Source organism: Micropterus salmoides, unplaced genomic scaffold (assembly GCF_014851395.1).
Source record: "Micropterus salmoides isolate LMB-PRFRI ecotype aquatic unplaced genomic scaffold, ASM1485139v1 Ms_hic_scaffold_21, whole genome shotgun sequence".
NCBI lineage: Eukaryota > Metazoa > Chordata > Actinopteri > Centrarchiformes > Centrarchidae > Micropterus > Micropterus salmoides.
The window spans coordinates 23,479,030-23,504,982 of record NW_024041262.1 but is presented as its reverse complement, the minus strand read 5'-3'; the positions used below and the strand labels follow the sequence as shown (position 1 = coordinate 23,504,982).

The 25,953-nt window shown below is 40.0% G+C and overlaps 1 protein-coding gene across 2 annotated transcripts in view; it reads left to right on the top strand.

The window, feature by feature from the left end:
• LOC119916292 (corticotropin-releasing factor receptor 1-like) overlaps positions 1-23,230 on the top strand; it is a 59,728-nt gene extending 36,498 nt beyond the window's left edge. For both annotated transcript variants that reach the window (XM_038736259.1, XM_038736258.1), the window contains exons 6-14: positions 876-982; positions 5,417-5,537; positions 6,747-6,900; positions 8,898-8,958; positions 11,569-11,641; positions 15,435-15,520; positions 15,720-15,855; positions 16,145-16,186; positions 20,074-23,230. In XM_038736259.1, coding sequence (XP_038592187.1) covers positions 876-982; positions 5,417-5,537; positions 6,747-6,900; positions 8,898-8,958; positions 11,569-11,641; positions 15,435-15,520; positions 15,720-15,855; positions 16,145-16,186; positions 20,074-20,214 — 921 coding nt within the window. In that variant the 3' untranslated portion in view covers positions 20,215-23,230. The remainder of the gene's footprint in view (positions 1-875; positions 983-5,416; positions 5,538-6,746; positions 6,901-8,897; positions 8,959-11,568; positions 11,642-15,434; positions 15,521-15,719; positions 15,856-16,144; positions 16,187-20,073) is intronic.
• The last annotated feature ends 2,723 nt before the right edge of the window (positions 23,231-25,953 follow it).

The window sequence follows — 25,953 nt, the reverse complement described above, 5'->3', positions numbered from 1 at the left end:
TATATATATATATATAGATATAGATATACACGAGGCTCCCAGTATTCATGTTTCAAAACCAGGGGTAAGGCCAGGCGGTACACAGACCCCCTGAAATCTGCCCTTTGGCTCCAACCAGAAGGTTATAGGTAGTTGGCTTATTAGTACAGCAACACAAAACAACCGTAAGTGACACAAAGATGTTCAAAACAACTACCAAAGACGCGAAATGACCACAAGAGGATGTGAAAAGACTTCAGACACAAACTACAAACAGACGTGAAATGACTATAAAAAGGATAAAAATTGCCCGTTACACAAAAGAGAAGAGAAGCAAAACAACTACAAAGAGATGCAAAATGACCACAAAGAGAAACTAAACGACTACAAAGACATAAAAATAACCTCAAAGACCCAACAAATGACAGCAAAGATACTGAAAATTACAAGGAGACACACGATGACCACAGACGAACAAAAAACATCTACAAACAGATGTGAAATGACTACAAAGTGATGGAAAATTACCACAAACAACTACAAAGAGAAGACTACAGAGAGACACAACAGGACCACAAACAACACCGCTGTCTCTTTCAGTCTGGGTGTCGTGCTGCGTTTTAGGAGAGTTGGGGGTCTTTTAAATGTCAGTGTCCAGGGGTCCCTTGTTTTATAACTTTCCATGGCTGTTGGATATTTGGAATTGCAAATTGCAACTAGTTATTGGCATTATTTCTTAAAACTGTGCCAAGTCTGCCCCCATCCCCACCCTCTATTTGGCTTTTTAAAAAAAGTATATTGAGCCTTTTAATTCTCTTTTCCTTATCCTAAAAATATTGTTTATGTAAATAAGAAATACCTAAAAGACTCATCTTGTGTTTCTTTTCTCCCTGCAGAAAAAAGGCAAGATGCACTACCAAATAGCTGTGATCATAAACTTCCTGGGTCACTGCATCTCAATGGTGGCTCTGCTCATAGCCTTCTTCCTCTTCTTGTGTTTGAGGTAAGTGTCTGTCCCACTGCCACCAGTCCGCTGATAATCCCAAAGACATCATTGATGTGACAGAAATGTCAGTGTTCTCAAGATCCCTCGTTCAAAGCGCCTCTCGTTCTTATTCACAAACCATTTGGTCATGGGATGAAACCTTCCCTATCTCAGTCCCGCAGATGTAAAGGGGTTTAGACGCCCGCAAAAACTGGGGCACATTTCACCACAAATGGGAATAATAAACCCATCTCAGAAAACCAAAGATGTCTTGTTGAGGCCTGCCGGGACAACCGGTTGAGGTGGACTGGCTTCTTCTGACAATCCGAGGCAAACCGAGAGAGAAAGATCTTAGCACCCTCAACAGCAGAGGCTGTTATTGATCGCAGAGACACCCCCGAAGGGTGAGAAAAGCGTGAAAGGGCACAGGGGGACGTAATAAATAGAAGTTTTACACGAAAGCATTTATGCACAACCCGTGTATGTGGGCCACAGCGGTGTGGACTGGGAGTGTCGGCCAGCTAAAAATGGCACTGAGGTAGTGAAGGAGTTTGACATTTATTACTCACCTTCTTCACTTTTTAATGAGATTGCCAAACCATTTAAGGAAAGGTTGCCGCTGCCAGTGTGACGGAGAGAGAGGTTGACACTGTTGTTCAGTGTTGTCGAAGTGGAGGGAGAGAAAAGGATCAGAGCAGAGGCAAGAGCGTTGAGAGGTTCATCTGGAAAAACACTGAAATGGCTTCACGTTTCCGAGTGAAACTGAATACAATTGCACTGTTTTTTTTAATGATATCCTCAACATAGAAACACAGAACTCTCCTGGATAACTCAATATTGTATGTTGATGTAATGGCTGTTTAGGTTTAACTGTTTCGATTTTTAACTCTAAGAAATCCTGTTTTATTTTGTCATTTTGGTGCAAATGAAGTGCATTTATATAACCCATTTTCATCCAAAGTACTTTACAATTTTTGCTTCTCATTCACCTTTTCACACAACATCCAAGGCACTCATGGTGGACATGAGGATAGGAGGAGTCAGGGATCAATGCACCAACCCTGAAATGAGTGAATTTCCTCAACTTATTTACTTGATGACTTAGCCAGCATGAGGGCAACCAATGCAATTTCCTAGCTGTAGAAAGCTGCTCACCTTCACCCACATCTCCCTCACCTGTGTTGGATCAGGAAGAGGAAGACATTAATAAATTACACCGCAGCCACCCTCTTCTGGAAATGTAAACAAGGTTTTAATGAAAATCCAAACACACCCATGATATCGATGTACTAGACACACAAGATAACTAAGCCAGATATGAAATACGATAGTCACTCCCAATCACGTTTGATCAGTTATATTTATGTAAACGCCCCTGCACGATGAGTAATCTAAAGAAGAAAAATAAATTCACAGAGAGAAAATAAACTGAAATACTTAAATGCTTTTGTCGGACAAACATAATTACTTTAAGATGAGACTTAATTACTACTTTACAGTAGTAATACATATCTAAAATATATATATTTCAAATATATCTAATTGACATGGAAGAAATATCATGACAGCATATAATATAATATAGAAAATACACAATAATAGCACTTAAAGTAATATTGAGATATATGTACTTTGTGTCATGTTTACTGGGACTCAAAATGCAGACAAAAGCTGGTATTGGTGAGAAACCAGTGAATAATCCAACAGAAGGTAAATCCAAAGAAAATCAACAAAAATACGAGAAACACGGGGAAACATGGGAGAACTTAAATACACCGGTGAGGGAGAAACTAATTAGACACAGGTGAATCCACTAAAACAATCAGAGACAAGCACAGGAAGTAAAACATACACACTAGGAGCAGACTAAACTACAAAATAAAACAGGAACCATGAAGCTCACAGAAAAACACAAGGAACAAAAACACAAAATAAATCATTCAAAAGCAAGAAACACAGACAAAAACAAAATCAGAACACAAGTGAAATCCAGAAACTGCATATAAAAAACATAGGAAACAACTGACAAACCACACGACCAACCCAAACCCGCGACAGAACTCCCTCATTAAGGGACGGCTATCAGACGACAGGAAACAGGATATCAGGTGGGCGGCCCAAAGGCAGGGCCGAGAGGAACTAGAGAATATCAGGTAGGAGGACTGAGGACTTAGCAGGGGGGCTAGACAGTTCAGGGGAACGACCCAGAGGTCGACCCAACAGGCAGAATAGGTCAGGAGGGCCGGGAGCTAGGGCTGAAGCCCTCTGGAGGCTGAACTGAAGATCGACGGCAAGGACTGTCTCAGGAGGCCGGCCAGGGGGTTGGCAACAAAGGCAAAACCTCTCCGAAGGTCGGGCAGGAGACCGGCAATGGACGCAGAACACATCAGGAAACCATTGAGTCGGCCAGACTACGGACTGGACTCTAGGAGTTGGCGTGGGCTGGACCACTGGCGGAGGATTTGGAGCAGGAGTCGATCTGACCACCGACGGAGGATCAGGTGTCGGCCCAGAAGAACTAGAGTGCTCAGGCTCCATGCCGCACAGACACACTGGATGGCCTGGGGGATGAGGTGCTGGACACCTGAGCAGCACGTCTGCAGTGGCGGGAACCTCGTCCCAGGAGTGGACTAGCCATCGTGCTAGCAGGCCAAGAACCAGACATGTGGACGTCGGCTATCAGGCCGCTAGCAGATAGCAGGTTAACAGGTCGCTATCTGCCTGGTGTCTGTTTGGTTGTGGGATTGCAGTCTGTGTGCTCTCTGGCTCCAAAGCAATGTCCAACAAAAAGGCAGCCAGAGAGCTAGATGTCCATGAATCCCCAATATATATATTTTTTTATTTTTTTATGCTTCTTTTACTCAAGTAAAATAATCTGAATGTTCTCCGTTGGTTCTGATTATGACTCCCACAACGAGAAACAACGGAACAATTAATGCAGAGACGCAGGATAAGAACAAATATATTTTTATTTATTTCACTGTGTCTTTAACAAAGACTTGTCTGCAGGCTTTAATCTTAATTAATAAAAATCAGGCCGTGGTGGCCCCGCCGGCAGGAGGCCAAGGGCAGTGAGGTCACGCAGCGTAATGAATACGACTGCTTGAAAAAAAACTCCCTCACTGTGCTTCTGGCACGCCAGGCGCTGCCTTTGTGATACTAATGGTAGCTTTGGTAGTGTGACATAGTGGGGTGAAATTAGCAGCTTGATTGTGGGTCAACACACTTTTAAAACCATAACTTTATGTTTTTTGTCCCCTTAAGGCTGCTTTTTTACTTCTACGTAACAATATAATTATTAAAAACTGTAGTCTTTTTCTGCAGCATTTCTAAGCAGCTGACATTGCGTTAATGAGGCTGTTACTTTCTTTAGGGGCTTCATGGTTAATAAAAATGAAAAAAGCCACGATAATACAATCCACAGGAAAAATTTTGCTCATGCACGTCTGCACAGTCAGCACAAAGCCAGTGCAAGTGACACCTATTAAGAATTGATGCATGCTAAAAAATAAATCATGTCATTCATGGTTGGCAGACGGGGAAGCAGCCTTTGCTCACTGATAATGCCGGCAGCTGGTGACAACAAACGAGGCTGTCACTGCAGTGACCGAGGCTGGTTTGTTCTGTCCGTTCACTTGTGTGCTTCTATTTTCGCTCGCTTGCTCTGAGGCAGTTAGGCAGATTTTAATTGTATCCTAAGGTCGATTTATTTACAGCAATAAAAAAAAAAATCAGACATTCAGGATGTGACAAACAAGAGTGCAAAAAGTGGGGAATGAAATGTTACTTCATATTACATTAAGGGTGAGGGGCACTGGGGAGTGATGGGAAATGTTACTTCAAGGCTACATCTCTTCATTATTCATCATCTTCATTTTCTTATTCTTCTGTTTTCCCAAGATTACTTGAAGGTGGGCTTCACCAGCAAGGACCACAATACCAAGAGATGCGTTTAAATGATTTATTGATGAAAGAAAAAGATTGTGTACAAGGCTTGGACTACAGCATTAGTTTGCTACTGCACTGTGGGGAAGCTTTGTCATGACAGACCCCCTGATATCCACAGAGAGGAAGGAGATGAGGAAACAAGATAGAGAAAGGGGTGGGGGGGTTCAGAGGAGATGTTAGGTGGGTATTTATGGAATGATTGAGGTGTGGTCCTGCTCCTTAAACTCTGCTTGGAAGCTCCAACTCACAGTTTAGGAATAGCTAAATACAGTGAGATAAATGTCTTTGTTTAAAATACACGGCTACAACACTCAACCTCAGCAGGAACAGATATTTAATTCACATATTTCCTACCAGTTCGGGCACGTGTTTGCTTTTACATTATACTTTCCCCCCGTCTTTCATCTTTCCTCTCAGTGTGAAATCATGTTATTTTCCCAGGCACTCGAGGAGAAATTTTGAAAAATAAACACCTGAGTTTATTCCCCTCTGTTGATCTCACAGGAGCATCCGCTGCCTGAGAAACATCATCCACTGGAACCTCATCACCGCCTTCATCCTGAGGAACGCCACCTGGTTTATCGTCCAGCTGACAATGAGTCCTGAGGTGCATGAAAGCAACGTGGTACGTGTCATTTTATCTGTTAAACTGCAACAAGAAGCAGCCTTTATCACCATTAACCAAGTGGGAAGCTTCCGGTCTGAGACGTGAATCCAATGCGGAAGTCCCATAAACCTGCATTGTATCTCACAGCCAGCAGGGGGCGACTCTCTTGGTTGCAAAAAGAAGTCCGGTTCCATAAGAAATAATGGTAAAATGTTTCTACTTCTCAGCTGATTTATTACCTCAGTAAACTATTTCCTAATGAGTTTATGTTCTCAGTCGCTAGTTTCATGTCTTCTTCAACACAGCATGATGTTCATTTAGTAAATTATGGTCCCATTTAGAAGAAAATAGACCATAAAGCAGAGTATGCTTCAGGGCAGGATTACCGTTACCATGGCGACCTGTCAATCAGGCGAGAGTGACTTGTACCCAATTTAACCAGGAGTCGGCTGTTCACTTTCTCTGGTGAGTATCTTTAGTTTTAAGCCTGTTGTTTGCTAGACACAATTGTCAGCCCTGTTAAAATGACAGTTAACGTGAATTACAGATGCACCTAGCTAAGCAAGCTAACTAGCGCCACAAACGCCCGTTAGCGCCACCATCTCGTCCAAATATGGTTACTTCTGGGTACTTCCTGGTTGCAAAAACTCAACATGGCGGTGCCCCATGGGCCAAACTCAAGGCTTCAAAATAGCAGTCCGCAAACCAACAGGTGACGTCACGACGACTACGTTCACTTCTTACATACAGTCAATGACATGAACACACAAAGTAGTTTATTTTGACTCAATCCCACATACACTGTCCTGCTGCCTCAAAATCCACTGAGGGATGGACAGCATGTCAGAGACATTTCGTTCCAAAATCTCCCATAGGTGTTCAGTTGGGTTGAGATCTGGTGACTGCAGCATTTTGTTTACATCCTTTTTATACTTCTTATCAAACCATTTAGCGAGTCCTTCTGACCTGCATGGAAGCATTTACACAGTTTATGATTCTCCACTCACTTTCACATGTGTATTTCTTTCATGTGTTGCCTGCACGTATGTTGCTGGGAAATAAAACATGCATGACAAACGACTGGCAAACATGGAAGTCGTGAAAAAGAGCATGGCTCTTCAGGTTTTCAGCAGCCAAACCTTGAATCTGAAATGGAGCTTCCTCAAACATAGCGACAAGGAACAATTTGTTTAAATTATAGTTGTTTAAAAAATGTTTATTTTGTAGGTTTGGTGCCGTCTCGTCACCGCCTCCTTCAACTATTTCCACTCCACCAACTTCTTTTGGATGTTTGGCGAGGGCTGCTACCTCCACACCGCCATCGTCCTTACCTACTCCACTGACAAGCTGCGCAAATGGATGTTCATCTGCATTGGCTGGTGTACGTACACTTACTCACTTTTTAAAATAACCTGCACAATTAACATCGCTTCTGCTGTATGAAAACCTTAAACAAATAGTAAGAAATACACTTATTGCTGTCTTGTAGAGAGTTAAATGTACAGATACCACATTCATGTGGTGTGGGTTAAATATGGAGCCAAAGCCAAGAATTGGTTAGCTTAGCTTAGCTTAGCGTAAAGCCTGGAATTATTGGGAAAGTAGCTAGCCTTGCTCTCACCAAAGTTCAAAAATACATCTACCAACTCCTCTTAAACGTTTTAATAAACATATTGTGTTGTGTTTGCTTAATCTGTACACAAACAAAATTGGGGTTTATGGGGTGTACATGCTAGGCTAGCTGTCTCCCCTGCTTTCAGTCTTTATGCTAAGCTAAGCTAACCACCTCCTGGTGATAGCTCAGTAATTGGCATACAGACATGAGAGTGATATCAGTTTTCTCAAACTCTCAGCAAGGTAAGTGTATTTACCTTGTAAATATCTACCTACCTACCTACCTAGTAATAAGTGTATTTAAATGTTGAACAATTCATTTGAAATGTTGAACGCCTTTGTGTCCTAAACAGAGCTTTTGAATATCTCCAGTAGGTTTGGGTAAATTCAGTCTCAACTTAATTTAAATTCTGCAAAAAATCAAACCTCAATAGAATGAACTGAAGGTCTGATACAAATTTAACTTACAATTGGAGCAATTCATTTGATGAAAATATGGATATGGCTCTCATGCCTCTGTGTATAAATCCAGGAGGCAGTTAGCTTAGCATAACATAATGAATGGCGGGGCGGGGAAAACAGCAAGTCTGGCTCTGTACAAAGTTCAAAAATCCATCTACCAAAACACATAAAGCTAAATACCAACATGTTATCATCAGAATGTTTGTTTCATCTGTACACAGAATGTAAAAGTGACAAAATGGGGTTTTACAAAATGGGGTTTTATGGCCAGGCTAGCTGTTTCCCTCTGCTTCCAGTCTTTACGCTAAGCTAAGCTAAGCTAATCACCATCTGGCTCTAACTGCAAGAAAGCAACTGATTGTTATTTCCCCAAACTATTTGATTAGCTCCAGTCAGTTCGGGTACATTTAATTTCAACAGAACAAACTGAAGGTCAGACACAAATTCACCCAACAATAGGAGGCTTTTGACTTTATAGAGATACCAGGATTTCGTGTGGCAGGTGGAAAACGAATTGGTGTGTGGAGTTCACTAACACCCAGTTTCACGCTGTCAAACTAAACTATGTGCTGTTGAGATTAGGTGTATTGTGCCAGCTGGATTACATTTCCCCCAGGGCGGCGTGAAGCCTCAGTGTGAAGGGAGATGGCAGCACATTTCGGAACGGCTGTAAAAAAAATAAACAAGATGAAATTTTATTTGCTTCGCTTAACTTTAACTCAGGCTTCAAGAGCAGAAATATTATTAAGGCAGAGCGGTGTGGCCAAGAGATGAGAACAACAAGACAAATAACATTTTTTAAGTAATCCGGTGCTGTGAGAGAAGATTTTCCTGAGATTAAAATTACGCTGATGACAGTATATTGCTAATGAGGTGAAAAGTTTCCAGAGACGTGGGACTTACATGTGTTACGTGGCAGCTGGCAGGGTCCTCATAGTCCTGTTATTGTCATTTAGATGTAAGTGATGGCTGTTTGTTTGCCCTATATTATACTCCTTTAAGTAAGTAAATCAGAACCTCTCTTACTCACTCACTCTGCATTATCATCAACCAGAGTCCAGCTTTTCATTCATTTACAAAGACAATTTCAGACGGTGACATGTCTTGGCTTGCATCTATGGATGCAAGTGCAGAAGCAAGCAATTGCTTTTGACAGAGCTTGGCAGGCGCTGGTGCTAGGCTAAGAAAGAAAAAAAAAAGAGACATGGATTTCAAATTGCCGTGTGAAATCCCCAGAGTGATATTTTGTGATCTGAATTGCAGAAACAGTTGAAAGAAGAATCTGTCACTTTGTCTTCACAGGTATACCCTTTCCTATAATTGTGGCATGGGCCATTGGGAAGCTGTACTACGACAATGAGAAGTAAGCCCTTTGTTGTGACTCTTGATGTAAAATTCTTCTTAGATATTCAAAGAAACTCTTTATCTTTGCCCAGTATTAAAAGGACATGGGCAAACTGTATTGCATTACGGAGATGGATGTCTATTAATAACCTGCTGTAATCACATGTGCATTGAACAATATTCTTAATTACGCATTATCCCTGCAACCATTTTCACTTTCATTGTAAGTGCTTAGTGCCACCTATTGGATAGGTGAAAATGGATTCACCTTTGGTTTTAAACATGTGCACCGGAAAAATCTCCTTTTTATCAAGTCATAATTATCTGTAATTTTAGTCCTTAAGAATAAGACTGGTGATATTACATGTTTTACATTATTAAAGGATAAGATCGGTGATATTAGATGATTTTTCTAGCATTGTCAAAGGACAAGGGCAGTAATATTATGATATTTAGCATTATCAAAGGATAAAGCTAGTGATAATACATGTTTTACATTATTAAAGGATATCCAACGAAGGTTAAAATGAAGGGCAACTGGACTTGGTTGAAGATACTGGATGACGTTTCGTCCCTCATCCGAAGGACTTCTTCAGTTCTGACTGACTGGCAGGGAAACTCAGCTATTTAACCTCAGTGGGGTCGTTGGCCCGGGTCATCGATACCGCTGGTTTGTTAGTGTTCCTTGTTGCTGTGACGACAGTCGTTACAGTCGTTAAGACTACCTGTGGCCAAGACTGAACGACCATCGTTGGTGTCTTCACCTGAGGTCAATAGGTTACGTTTGTTGAGTTTCCTGGGAAGTGATGAAAGGACAGCATTGTAAGTGGGGGATAAGTGGTGGCGTAGACCCCCTCCTCTGTTCAATGACGGCTTCTCAACCCTGGTGTAGATGCTTCCTTGACACCTCTTTCAAACCATCCATCTTCTCTGTCTAAAATGTGCACCTGGTGGTCCTCAAACGAGTGTCCTCTGTCCTTCAGATGTAAGTAGACTGCAGAGTCTTGACCTGAGGAGTTGGCCCTTCTGTGTTGAGCCATGCGTTTGTGTAGTGGTTGTTTAGTCTCCCCAATATACAGGTCTGTGCATTCCTCACTGCACTGGACCGCATACACTAGATTGCTTTTCTTGTGTTTGGGTGTGCGGTCTTTGGGGTGGACCAGCATCTGTCTTAGCGTCTTCTTGAATTTAAGAAACACAGGGATGTTATGTTCTCCTCCTCCTCTGTTTTGTTCTTCTTTGATCTTGTGGCTGTCTTCACAAAGGTCCATTTAGGGTATCCACAGGCTGTAAGTGCCCCCTTCAGGTGGTTCTGTTCCTTCTCTCTGGCTTGGGCGCTTGTTGGTATGTTTTCCGCTCTGTGGTGCAGTGTTCTCATGACCCATAGCTTGTGCTCCAGTGGGTGGTGTGAATCGAAGAGTAGGTATTGGTCTGTGTGTGGGGGTTTTCTGTAAACACCAATCTGCAGGCTCCTGTCCTCTGCAGTCTACTTACATCACAAAGCACATTTTAGACAGAGAAGATGGATGGTTTGAAAGAGGTGTCAAGGAAACCATCTACACCCGGGTCGAGAAGCCGTCATTGAACAGAGGAGGGGGTCTACGCCACCACTTATCCCCCACTTACAATGCTGTCCTTTCATCACTTCCCAGGAAACTCAACAAACGTAACCTATTGGCCTCAGGTGAAGATACCAACGATGGTCGTTCAGTCTTGGCCTCAGGTGAAGATACCAACGATGGTCGTTCAGTCTTGGCCTCAGGTGAAGATACCAACGATGGTCGTTCAGTCTTGGCCACAGGTAGTCTTAACGACTGTAACGACTGTCGTCACAGCAACAAGGAACACTAACGAACCAGCGGTATCGATGACCCGGGATAACGACCCACTGAGGTTAAATAGCTGAGTTTCCCTGCCAGTCAGTCAGAACTGAAGAAGTCCTTTGGATGAGGGACGAAACGTCTTCCAGTATCTTCAACCAAGTCCAGTTGCCCTTGATTTTAACCTTTGTTGGATAACTATGACCTGGATGACTGAGAATCTTCATAGACATATTAAAGGATAAGATCAGTGATATTAGATGATTTTTCTAGCATTGTCAAAGGATAAGGGCAGCAATATTATGATATTTAGCATTATCAAAGGATAAAGCTAGTGATATTAGATGTTTTACATTATCAATGGGTAAGGCCAGTGATATATGCTTTTTAGCATTATCAAAGGATAAGGCTGGTGATATTATATGATTTAATATTATTAAAGGATATGACCAGTGATATTTTACCTTTTTGTTATTATCAACAAACCCCACAAGTAGTTTCATTACACTGGCAGATGTTTTCATTTGTTTTAAATCATTTGTAGAGTGTGGTATCTAAAATTTTTAAGTAAACCTTGGAAGAATTTCCTGCTTCTGGTCAAAATGATCCCGAATGCTCTGTAATTCATATTTTGGGTAAATTACTGACTGGAAAACATGTGTTTAAACCCCCGAGCACAAATTAAGAAATTAAATCCAACACATAGTGAACTCGCAAGGGAAATTCTTTATGAAGGATGATGAGTGACAGTATAATTACATCTGCCTGTTAGAACTAAGCATGGCTGATTGCTTCTTTTGACATTTCAGGTGCTGGTTTGGGAAGAGAGCTGGTGTATACACAGACTACATCTACCAAGGTCCCATGATTCTTGTGTTAGTGGTAAGAGTATTTTTTCTTTGAAGAACCTATCTTATATAACTTGCTAATACAATTAGTCTTCATTATGTCTTTACAATGCCTGGCAGGTGTGAAGTTGGAAACCACAACACATTCTTTATGTTAGCAATGAGAAATGTGAACTTGCACATGTGCACTTACCAAGCGTAAGATTTAAATCTCTGCAACTTGGCAAGTTGCAAGAAATATGGGAATCATTTTTGCTGAAAAACAAGAATAAATTCCAAAGATATGTTCAGTCTTGCTCGTAACTATTAGGAATGATCTCAAACACTGGAGCATTTCCATAACCTCAGGGGAGGTTTTTCACGCTTTTATTTTATTATTTCATCAGGTATTGTGAATCAGTGTGCTGTCACTTCAATGAAAAGGCTCTCTCATCTGCTTCCAGCACCAGATTAAACAGCTAAACTTTAAGTTATAGTTAAGAGTAAAGATAATATATGATCTTAAACTGGACATCCACCACCTGCCAGACCTTTCATTCAGCATTCAGAACATAGCTATGTTATTGTGACTCTTTCTCACCCTGCAACAGTCTATGTAAGGCTGGAAACTCAGCCCTCCGGCAGGGCTCATGTGAACAGTCCTGCAGATTGGCTGGGGACTCAGCCCTGCTCCTTGTACAAGCTTTAGTAATCTTTTGTCTGGTCTACAGTAACTCCCTCCTGGCTTCTAAAATACTGTCCTCAGTCCATATCCACATGCATGCCCTCACACTCTGACCACTACATCTGCTGGAATTCCCCATGCTGTGGTGATTTGGCCATTTTTCTGCTCAGTTTGAAGTATTTTCTCCCTGCTGGGTCTCCAGTTGGTGGAGTGACCTTCCCATCTTTGTCAGAAACAGCACATTCCCTTATCTTCTCTCTTTAGTCGAAAAAGTCATCTCTCCAAGAGGCACTTTGTGTTTCTCTCGCTCCTGCCTTACTCTCACCCTAAAGCACACATCTGCCTCTTTCAATGTCTCTCTGCTTCTTTCACAAAAAAAATGTCTCCAGTGTTGCTTTCAATAGCAAGTTCTCTCAGGCTTTTATCTCTTTGCTTAGCACTTGAACCTGCAGGATCATTGTCAGGTCACCAGAATATTTGCGGTATCTCCTGTCTTGGTGCTGCGGTTGTGAACTTTCCATGCCTTACCATCGGTGGCTTTTAAGTGTTTATGCAATAATGTGATGTACTGCTATAAGAAATAAAAACAGGATGTCATTAAAACTGTTAACTTAAGCATGGGAGCAGTGAGGAGCAGTATAATGGATGGTTCCTGAAAGATTGCCATGCATCTGTTTGGGCCAAGGTCAGGTCAACTGCCCCTGGAAAGTATTCCTACAGCTATTTTTACTCCCATGTTACGTAATTTGCACCTATTGTGTGAGCTATTGATTTTGTCCTGTCATCATACTGGGGGGAAAAAAATCAGATAATCAAGAAACTGTTTTAAGGATTTAATGTTTTTCTTATTGTCAACAAATCCCCCCAAAAGACAAAAACCAATAACAAATTATTCCTACTAAACGAGTATTATCTGTACAGAACAACTAGCTTAGTCCTTTGTGCCTTAGAGCCCCATTGCTGTCCAGAAACTATTAAAACTGGGGGACATGTTCCACAGACACTTTATTTTGAGTCAGTGTGTGCTGTTGTAAACAGTGGTGGAAGAAATAATCCTTTACTTCGATGTCAAAGTAGTAGTAATGCTACCATGTAAAAATACAATATTACAAATTTAGCAATTCAATTCAAAGAAAGACATAACAAAACAAAAGTTATCAGCTAAATGTACTGGAAGTATCAAACATAAAAGTACTCAATATGCAGAATGCCCCTCTTATATCATGTGCAATGTATTAAATAATATATTACTATATATTTATATTAACTGTTTGTTGGACGAGACCAGTATCACTTCCTGAAGTCTCTGTGTAAGACTACAAATTGACGTTTTCACAATTTGGTTTCTGCACAGATTAAACAAATGTAGACACAAAGATAATGTGTTAATTGGAGAGGTTTTGAGGTGTCAGATTTTGTTACTTTGTTACTTTTGGAGAGAGCCATCCTAGCTTTTCCCCCCATTTCCAGTCTTTGTGCTAAGCTAAGTTAGCCAGCTGCCGATGTAGCTACCTGACGTGTTCCGGTGGTCAGATCTGCTCGGGGGCCTGCGCCTGCCGGTAGCGTCACACTATGACAGCGTCACTCGGACAAACTACACTGTGCCCCATTTACAGATGTAGAGATCAGATCTGCTTGGGGTCTTTATTTATTGATAAAAAGATTTTCTTTTATTTCACATTTGCTTTGGCAATATGGCAACAACGTACAGACACACTTTAGCTTAAAGAGGTGGTATTATAGTTTTTAGGCTTTTTCCCTCCCCTTTATTGAGTTAAATACCTTTTTTGTGACATCACAGGGATGAAACAGTGAATAACAGTGAGCTGCAGCACACAGCTCTCCTCTCCCTTCCAAACACTAGCTACCCTCCAGGCAGTCAGTGGACATAAAGTTGTTCCTGTGATGTAGAGACAGAGCTCAGTTAAAACTTTATGGATGAAAGATCCTTTTGTTACAGATTAATAACTCACCACTCTGAAACTCTCGCTCCAGTCCATGTTGCCAAGCTGGTCGGCAACATGTACAGCTGAACCGAAGCTGTTTACCGTCTTTTCATTGGCCCGCCCTTCTCTGCTTCTGATTGGCTAGTAGTCCTTAACTATGAACTGCACATGTGCAACTCCCATCAAAGATCATTTAGAGAAAAGATGTATCACTCCATAGCTAAAACGAAGCCTTCAACACAGGGTGAAAAGAGGAGCTGCAGCAATGTGCAGTATGACAAAAATATGGTGTTTTTTGAAAATTAAACCATGTAAACCTGTTCTGGTACAACCCATAAATAAGATTATGAACCTGAAAATGAGCATAATACCACCTCTTTAACTTGATCATCAGCTAACATTAGCGTCGTAACGTTAATTAGCCGATCATGGCCTTTCTGCTCTCAGGGCTTTTACAGCTGATGGTCCCATTTAAGTCTCACTATATTTCATTGTATAAGTTCTCCCGGAGCCATTAAATAAGTTTAAGAAGATTATTTAACGGCTCTGAGTTCTCCATAGTTGATCTGAGGACCCACAAAAACTATATCAGTAAACACTCCGACGCACAGCCAATCACAATCTGCCAGCAGACGCAGGCCCCCGAACAGATCTGACCACCCGAGCACATCTGGTACCTACACCGGCAGTACCTTTACTTTTACAGCACAGATATGAGAGTGGTATCAATCTCCTCATCTAACTCTCAGCAAGAAAGTGAATAAGGCCAAAATGTTTCCCTCTCTCTGTGGAGTCTGAGTTAGGGTTATCACTGCTACCAGCTGCCATTTCACTCTGGGATTCTTTTCAGTCGGCTAGCTAGAGCAGACAGATGTCTATCAACAACACATACGTTTTTAAAATGCAGGGATGAATGCCAAACAAATGTACCTCTTAACAGCATTTTTTCTGGTTTCCACCAAGTTGCTTTATTTCAAAATACTGAAAATGTGGTGATGAGTTTTGTACCACCCTGCGTTTATTGATGTGTTTGAGAGTTGCTGGTACTATCTGGCGACTTTCTCTGTAGTTGTCCTTCTTCTTGCTTCTGACATCTCTTCTCAGTTTTAGTTGTTTGTTGAATCTGTGCCCCCCAAACAGAAACTTTATCTGATATTATTAGACATTACAAAGCCTTCATAAAGAGCCTCACATTTCTGTGTTTGATTTTCCCACAGATCAATTTTATTTTCCTCTTCAACATTGTGAGAATCCTAATGACCAAACTGCGAGCCTCTACCACATCAGAGACAATCCAATACAGGTAAATTGAATGTAATCTGCTGTATTCAGCTGCGTCTGCAATGAAGAAACCCAAGAGACACAACTTTTCAGATGCTCCTGCATGTACACACCTTGAATAATTCATTTTAAACTTGATCAGTGGATTGTTGCCTCTGTCGTAAAGAAAATGGTGCCTGTAGACAATAGTATTTCTCCCACGGTTGTCTGCTCATCTACAGGAAAGCTGTGAAGGCTACACTGGTACTTCTTCCTCTCCTGGGAATCACCTATATGCTGTTCTTTGTCAATCCGGGGGAAGATGAGATCTCTCAAATCGTCTTCATATATTTCAATTCATTTCTGGAATCCTTTCAGGTATGATTTAACAACAAAGGTTTGAACATCCTCAAGGCTTTCAGAGACAAACACAGTATTATGCCATCTTTGTGTGGGTGTATGTTTTTTATATAAAGACAAGAAGTAATTGTAATGAGTGCACAGCAAAATTACTGTGTTCCTCTCCAGAGATGATTGAATGAATGTAACGTGTGTGATAAGCTGCTGTGTATGCGATTAAAACAGGATCAGGGCGTTGATGTTTTGAATGCCCTCCTTTTTGTTGATGTTTTGTTCCTCTCTTTATCTCCCTCCTCCTCTCACACAGGGCTTCTTTGTGTCAGTATTTTACTGCTTCCTAAACAGTGAGGTAAGCACATTCACATCCGCTTATCGATCTAACATTTTATGTTCCCCCTGCATCAGACAATTATTTATAATACTTCCCTCTTTAGGCGCTTCCACTCTCCCTTTTGGTGGCTGTTACTGTTTGTGATTGCAGGGAGTTGCGTGATAGAGCTTCCAGCACTTATATTAAGGACACAATTAAGACTTGTCATGTACGACATAAGTGACATCACTTTCTACGCTTTCTGACATTGTCAGCCCTAATTTGGATCTACGGAGAAATCAGGGTTGAAACCCTCTCAAAATAGCACAGAAATATTAATATGCATGCATACAGAGCATGCTACTTTATGTTTAATGAATGATGTCATAATTATTAATATTAGTAGTAGTAGTAGTTTTATTATTTATTATGTAGTATATTCAGTATTTTGTAAGGTGGCGGGTTTTGGTGTTTGGTGTTTACATGTTTTTGTAATATGTTTTGGGGAATGGACAGACAGACTACAGTTGCACAAGCAAGAGAAAATTAATAATAAGACATAGGCTACATACATACACATAGAAAGAAGTGTGCATTATACATATTTAGATGTAATAAAAAATGCATGTCATGTTGCTCTTTTCCTGCACATTTTATGCAGCATGACAACAAAAAATGCATCATATATATCATCATCTTCCTTTGTACTTTTTTCCTTCGCACAAAACCCATAATGTTCCCCTCCTCCTTTTTCCAAATACGTCCTGACCACTTTAAACCAGTGAGAACACAAAATACAGAAAATCTTGTTATGGTCTGCCATCATGCAGACATGGGAAACAGGGGTTTTGGAGCCAGATGCAGACACTTAAAAGATGGAGGGAGGGTGAGTGAAGAACAGTCGGGCGAAAACTTACAGGGGTATGTGAGGTGGAACAGTGCACAGTATTCCATAACGAATCCAGTGAGAATCCATACATCCACACATCAGAGGAGAACATGAGAGACAAGGTTTGGAAAACACTGGTGTACAGCTGTGAAACAATGAGCATGCAACTTGGAGATAAGACAACACAGAGACAGAAGAAGAACGGCTTACCGAAAATCCCCAAACACCAACAACACGAAGACCGTGACAAATCTCTTACATGAAAAAACAAAACTTCTTGAACTTTGGCAGAAAATGTTGCATTCATGCGGGACCTCATCAGTCACAGCAGGGATCTGATTGACGAAACAGATTTTAGAGCCTTTAAAGGTTTCATCTCAGAAAAGGACAACTTGGTACTTAAAAGTGTAAATTTACTACACCCTCATCACGCTCTCCAAAGTTTCAACCAATGCCCTTTTAGCTTTGACTTCAACCTTTGAAATACTGCCTGATGTCGCTGAATAGACCCTAGTAGTGCCACCTGAGCCAGATCCCGTCTTATCAGCTGAGAGTAGCAGGAAACCAGTGGGAAGAAATGAGACAGATGAACAAAGGACACCAGCAGTCACATTCAAGACAAACGGATATTTAGTTCTAAAATGTGTGTGTGGAGAATTAACTGATGATACTTTATGCCAGAGGACACAAGCCAAACATAAGTGTTTCATCTGAGAAAAGGACAGCTTCTTTATGAGCATGCTCTCCAATGTTTCGACCAATACCCTTGTGGCGTCGACTTCAACCTGTGAAATACTGCCTGATGTTGCGGAATAAACACGAATAGTGTCCTCCTGAGCTTGACCTTTTCACAGTGACATGGGGGGTTATATTAGATCTTTGGGTTTAATCAAGGTGGTTCATCAGCTGAATCATAATCTGCTGTTTCAGTCCCAAAAACCCAGCTCCATCTATGTCTTATCTTGGAATAATCATTACCTTATAAGTTATTCCTCAGCATGTGGATGTAATATCAGCTGACTGCTGCCCTTTGGTTACCACCTCACACCGTGTTAGCCAGCTGGATGATGAATGAATATCTTATTATGAACCATGTTGTAGCTCCAGTAAGGGGCTTAAGCAGCATGTGTAGCTTACAGAGGATATTGATTTAGTGTTTTGTTTCAGGCTGAGAGTACCAGAAAAGCAGTGGGAAGAAATGAGGCCGATGAACAAAGGATACCCAGAGTCACATTCAAGAGAAAAGGACACAACATTTAGTACTAAAACATGTGTGCAGAGGATTAGCTGTACAAACTTTAGGCTGAGGGACAGTAGCCAAACATAATGCTGGATGAGCTGTAAAATATTATAGTGTGTTAAAATGAGGCTTTTGTATTTTGTGTGGTTTGCACTTTTAGGTTAAAGCTCTTCCATTGAAACAATATTGTGATGACTGGAGGCACAGAATGGAAAGAAGTGGGACACATGGGGAAGAATTCATTTTAGAAAGAATGAAAGAGGAGGAATCTTTTTTAATCATCATTAAAGTGATTCATAGCATGTTGTCACATAGATTCTGTTTACAAAATGTGTATGAATTGGAGCTGTAAATTCAGCTTTACATTGCAGGGACTGTAAATATATGGAAGCCCATTTCTGCCAGTAAAAATGAGAAGTTGAAAGGAATGAAAAAATAATTTCTTCAAGTCATGAGAGACAGAGCTATGAGGTTTTAAGTCAAAATTAAGAGACATTAAATTATGATCTAGTTAGTCAGAAATTCACTTAATATCGCATGACTCAATGTGTTATAGTTTGGTTTTATTTTGTTATAGATTTCTCCAGGTAAATCTGATAGTTGTGACTTATTTACTATCTTTTAATTTTGACTTTGTCCTAATAATGGGAATCATGTTGACATGAGTCTACATTTTAACAGAATATCTTAAAGGTTCAGTGTGTAATATTTAGGACGATCTATAGACAAATAATGCAATATAATATACATAACTACTGTATGTTTTCAGAGGTGTATTAAGACCTTACATGTATGTTTTTATTACCTTAGAATGAGCCATTTTTATCTACATACATTGCGGGGCCCCCTTCCATGGAAGTCACCATGTCGCGCCGCCATATTTCTACAGTATCCCAAACTGCTCTACAGAGTATGTTGAATACATATGAAGAAGAAGAAGGAGTAGTAGTAGAAGTAGTAGTAGTACTTTATTTATGTTTTTCTTTGACAATGAAAATTTAATGCAACCCATATTCTTTTGCTTTTCCATTTGAACCACATTGAACCAGAACAACTCCTGAACAAGTCCTCATTCCAGGCAACAAAATAGATTGATTGTCAAGTTTCAACATATATGGCTGTATTCGCGTTTCCCGTCCAGCGACAGGCTTTTCAAGTCTTCATAATGTCACATAATTCACATGATGTTTAACACATGGAAATGGGCCGTAGCTTGGGTTAAAGTAAGTAATGTTACGTAACGGAAGACAGTAACTCTATTTAACTTAAAACTCTAAACTAAATTTAAATTATTTTTATGTTTTTGTAGTAGGCCTATTTATAGTGGATTGTATGTACTGGTTACATTTTATTTTATTTCATTTTTGTGTATGTATCTTTTGTGTATTTGTGTTGTTTATTCTGATCCATGTCAAGTTTTCCACCTGGGATAATAATAAATGAACTGCAGTGAACTGAACTAAATAACATAACATCATTCTCCTGTGTGAAAGTCCATCCTGTCTTCTTACAGTATGTGTTGCTATTTAAAATACGTCATCTGGCTTCCTCCTTTCGCGACCGTCGCACGTCCCCTAGAGGTAGCTAAAAATGTAAATATGGGTCGTAAAAAGCTGTATAATAATCAAACTTTATGTTTTTTACCAGAAACACACTGACTTTTATAGTGAATTATTGTTAATTTACTATTAACAGCAAAAAAAAAATATATATATATAGGTTATATCTCAGTAAACACATGAATCAAGTCACACAGATCAATCAGCTGACTGAGTCTTCCTGGTTTGTTATTGACAGGTGCGATCAGCTGTGCGGAAGCGGTTCCACCGTTGGCAGGAGCAGCACTCCATCCGAGCCAGGATGACCCAGGCTATGTCCATCCCCACTTCACCTTCACGGGTCAGCTTTCACAGCATCAAGCAGTCCACGTCGCTATGAGAGTGGAGGCCAGCTTTGTCCTAGATACGTGCTTTGGGAGGAACCCCCAGCTGTCATAGTCATCATTTTCTGCCACATCTCTGGAGTGCGCTAAAACATTTTCTGAGCTGGGACCAGGCTAGAGAGCAAGAGAGAGACTGCATCAGTCTCCTAAACCTCAGGGGGGACATTATACAGACTTTCAGGAGAAAATAGACGGGGGCGGGGATGAAGGACACTGCAGACTTTATAAAATGAGTGGTTAGTGGATCAAAAGATGCAGGTCACCAAGCTGAATCTGGATCTGTGTGACTTTGGGTGTGAATGTACAGCACTTCTTTAATGTTTGCCTGCCATAGAATATCTGTTGTATTCCTGCTTGCACGCTTTATTTTTATTTTGCTATCTTACTATCAGTGAGAACTTGGAGCTCGTACCGCTGGACTGCACTGGTTTCCATCCCAGCGGACAAACATAATGCTGTAGGGCCAGTGACTAAGTTATTTTGTTTTCAGTTTTTGAATTTTTTACTTTGCTCACCAACAATTGTCTGGTTGTAGTGTTTGTTCATTTTGTGTTGTGCTATCCTTTCTCTGTTCTTTGTCAGCTTCGTACAGTCGTGATATTTTCATCAACTTTCCAGGAAGTTAAACACATTCCATACTTTCCACCTGAAGAGTTTTGTTCCAAAATAATGTGTCTACCACACATACAATACAATACATGTATTGTACATGATGTTAAAGTCAAGCACATAGTGGGTTTAAAGGGAATTTTGAAATAATAAGCTTTCTTTCTATGAATTAGATGAGGAGATCGATATCAGTGACAGGCTTTAAGAACCAGGAACCAGGAGGTATAGAGAGCCAGGAGGTGATTAGCCTAGCTTAGCATAAAGACTAGAAGCAGGGGAACCAGCCTATCTCCAATGTCCAAAAATACACCACAATGTCTTTTTTTAAGTTTAAACAAATGAGACACTACATGTTAATTAGTGAGCTTTATAGGTTTTTGTATGAGTAGTTTGAACGTTGCCGTCAGTCAGGCTATCTGTTTCCCTTGCTTCCAGTCATTATGCTAAGCTAGGCTAATCATCTCCGAGCTCAAGCTCCAGAATTGATGCGCAATCTTCTCATCTACAGTAGCCCTGTTTCCATCGTTTTTTAATGCGCTTTTCGTAGTATCGCATTAGAAAAGGTTGATGCAAACGGCAAAAAAAATAAATTGTGCTCGCTTGAGGTGGTTTTTGCCTTTGTCTAAAAAAGTTCTGACGTAGCAAACTTGTAACTCACTTCTGATCAGCTGTTTCCATTTTTCTAAGCTCAATGGTCCTCAGGTCCAAACGACTGGTTTTATTTCTGGTTTGGAACGCATACGTCTTGTTTATTACAGCCAACTACTGACGTAACTACGCCTTGCCGTAGCCTGGATAATTCGCTCCAAACCAGCTGATGGAGTTGTTTCTGTGTCCACCTGTTCAATGTAGGCCCAAGATTTATGGGATTACTATATTCCATTTCCTCCAGCTTCAGCCCTGAAGTGGTGCAGGAAATCTGTGCAGGTAACAATATAACATAGTGCAAGCATACAGCTTTTGCAGAAGCAGAGCAAATCCAAGAGCAAGCATTACAAAATCTGAAAGTGAAATCAATACGTCATGCTCTCAAATTGAAAGACCACTCTCTTGAATGAAGATACGGAAATAATCCCATCAATATTCGTTACCTTAGCTCTTAACCTTGAGGGAAATATGTTTCTTTAGCTGCTCAATTCTCCACTATGTTCAGCAGCTAGTCTCTTACTTTGTTTGTTTTTTTGTCGCTGAGCAGGTAGTGTACAGTCAGTTTATCAAAGCCTTTTCACAGAAAAGTCTGGCTGGAAACGGTGAGAGTGGCCCAAAACTGTAAAGATGTGGGCTGGTAAACCAAAACAATTGAACAACTGAAACGCGCTAAAAAGCACTGTAGAGATGAGACGGTCCTAATAAAATAGTGAAGCCAAGTCAAATTCTGCTCCCTTTCTTCATTATTGTTCTGTGATGCTAGTAAGTGGACCTTGAGTTAAGATTATTTTGTCAAACCTTTACAAACAATACAAACAACAAAGAATGAACTTGATGTTGTATTGTGCTTTGGAACAAAACTCTTCAGCTGAATAAAGAGACTTACTATTGTTGCCTCTCTACCAGCAAGCCAGATAAGGGAGAGAAGAATACAGAATATTCAATCAGGAAAGTGTTCACTCTCGAATCTACCAAGTGACTTTCTGTGGTGTTCGGTTGACTTGAAGCGTGACATTCGTATTGCGGTAACTTTGTTTACTGATTTATTGTAAATATATAAATAGCAAAGCGGCGCGTTAAAGATCCAATGGAGTCGTCACAAATATAAACCAAATACACAAACCACACACTGTGAATCACGTGGGCACATTATCCATGTGATCAGCAATTCACAGTCCACATTCCTACTATACCAGTATGCCTAGCACCTGTGCATTTCTATGAACTGCTGTCTATGTCAAATTGTAAATGAATCTCATCTTTTTGTCGCCCTAAAATCATGATATTTCTTTTCTTTCAAGTGATGTGTGAGCTCTGGTTGTGATGAAATGTCAAATTTATTTAAGACAACAGAATTTCACATGTCACGGTGATGTGTATTATTCTTGATGTGAATCATCTATTGCTTTTGGGGGTAAAAAAAAACGCCAGACTGTGTGCTCAAATTAAAGAAAAGTGTACTTATCATGAGCGTTTGCAATGTGAAGAAAAGTTCAATTTAAAATGCAGCATCCTTAAAAGTGTCATGTCAGCAGGAATAAGCAAAGCACAGGATGTTGGTGACATGTTTTCATTCCAGCACAGGAAAAAGCATTTGGTCAAAACAAGAGATTCATAGTTATGTGGTGCATATGGTGATCAATCAAAATCACAATGTAATTCACTATATTATTTATTATTTATTTTCAATATTGTTATTTTCATACTTGAAAAGACCTGAAGAGATAATAAACTGAGTGTGCATCTGAAATTTAAGAAATGGCTGAGATTTCAAGTCAAGTTTATTTACAGAGACAACAGAATGTGCTTTTCACAAAGATAACACACATATACACATTTCACTACCGTTACAGGATACCCAATTTAAAGGCTGAGCTCAGGATCACACTGCCATTTGTCTCCACAGTCTCCTGAGACAAAAGCGAACAAGAAATACATTTTGAGCATTTTAAGCTTTGTGTGTCTCAAAGGGAAGCACTGCTGAACATCAGCTTTTAAATAAGATCCTTCTGCTCAAGTGAACACTCACCATATTTTCCCATGACCGGGAACAAGACAGGGGAGTTTTTTCCTGCTTTTAATTTGTGACATCATGCCAACGCGCAGCTCCAAAACAGAAAGAAATGGAATACAAAATCCAAGTTACAAAGATTAACTGTGACAGTGTTCGTGATGATTTCCAAACAATCACATTATGTATCAGGACTAAGGTCTCTTGGCACTACCATGATGCTAAATTGGATGTGAAGTTCTATGCAAACACTTAAAGAGAACAACAAGGTTAGTTATTGCCTGCAGAGCAGCTTTAGGCCAACTATTACCATCTTACGGATTCATGTTTGCAATTCTAGCTCTGGGAGAGTTGCTCATCTTCACAGTTACTGATTAGACTTGAGTCAAGATGATTTCATTCTTATTCTAATTAGTTTGACAGTCGGAGTTACTCTGATGATTGCATAATGATTGTTTGTTTGTCTGGAACAGTGCTAGTGTTACTACTATCAGTGTTATGTATTTTGTAGTAAAGAGGCTGCCTTCCTTTCACAGCACTAATGAGAGGTTATTTCCACCTTCACAACAAGGCAATTCAACAAACATGTAGGAGGAAAAGCAAATGTCCACCATTTGCCTTGATTTATCCTTCTATACCTCACTGCCCTGATGGCGGATTAGTCAAAATCATGTTGTGCAGTCAAGCACCGTTCAGACTCACAACAAATATTTCATGCTGAATATTGGCCAAATGTGTATAAAATGATGTGCAAGGCATCTAGATCATTTACATCTAACTGAATGGTGCAGTCATAAAAAACCCTGAGTCTTGGGTTTGAATATTTTACTCTTTCCTTCGATGAAGAGCTGGAAGACACTGATACAGAATATAAATGTCAGACACTGTGGAATAAGATGAGTTTAATAATTATAAAGGGGTTCAAAGGGCAAAACTGTGTGTTGGAAGGTTTGTCCCAGGAGGGAGCTGCCATGCCAATCGTGCATTGATATGCATGAGAGTTCAGCTCATAACGTGGTTACTCAAGTCACCATCTCACTCGTAAACAATATAACTCTTATTAGATAAAAAGCTCATATCCCTCCTACATGAGTGAGTCAGGCTCTGTCTAATATTAAATGGCTTACTGTTGCCGCAAACATCTTTCTGTCTACTAAATAGGCACATTTTTGTCTGTGATCTGATGGGCAGCAACCACAGTTTGACATTTGTTTAATTGGGCTATTTGTGAAAATGGGAAGAAATGATGACAGCTCAATCAAAATAAGAGCATAACTTCTTCGACCCTACTGCCTCTTTGTTAGGTCCATTACCATTAACTCCTGTTGTGAAGACGCACAAAACGGCATTTTAAAATTCTAGCAAAGATATATTTCCAAATATGCCAAACACATAATTCGGTATTACAGAGAAATGCAAATAATGTAATGCAGAAAAAGAGTAGTTTTCATGAAGCATTAGACATTATTATGCTAATGCTTCATGAAATCATTTCAGTAATTGGATATATGAAGAGGAAAAAGAGACAATGAGGAAGACCAATGGGCCTATTACATCGTTAATAGGTGGAAACACCTTTTAGTTTGGTTTAATAAAAAAAACATCATGTTATACTGTAATAAGTATAGTTGTTAGATTATATATATATGTGTGTGTGTGTGTGTGTGTGTGTGTGTTTTAAAACATTAATGTCATTGTAAGTACAGTTTATTGATATATTTGTTTTTACAAATGTAACTCCTCCTGTGGGCACCATAAGTGGGAGTATGCAGTATAAACAGATAATGATTAATTAATTATTAGTCATTTAGATGACACTTTTATCCGACATAAAACGACATAGAATTGCTATATATATGTCAGAGGTGACAAGCCTGGAGCAATTAGGAGTTAAGTGTCTTGCTCAGGGACACATTGGTGGTGGTGTCACGTGGGAATTGAACACCGGTCTCCCACATCAAAGGCATTTGTGTCTTACTGCACCATCGCCACGAGCCACCATATTGAATGCTAATATAATAAAACATAGTTGTAACAATAAAACATAGTTGTAACAATGCAAAATATGTGCTTACAACTACAGCATAGTGTGTTATAAACTATTGATTAAATGTTTGTATACTGCTTATAATTAACTTTATTTAAGTGTTTATTTCAAATATAAGTAAAACATAAACCATCAGACAAGAAAATGCAATCAAATAAACAAGTCAAAATAATTAAACAACACAATAATAAATAAATTAATAACAACAATTGCTTCAAGTACAGTGTAAACAGGAATATGCTACAGTTCAAAACCAGTGTGGGTTACTCCATAGTTAACATGTAGCATGCTGCCTTTTATGAGGCTCATGTGCATCTGATGATGATGAGTGTGATGTCTTAGCTCCATCTAGTGTTTGTTCTCTATAACTACATTTAGATGTCTCCTCAGTGTTTTGAGCCCTTTAAATAGGAATTTGCC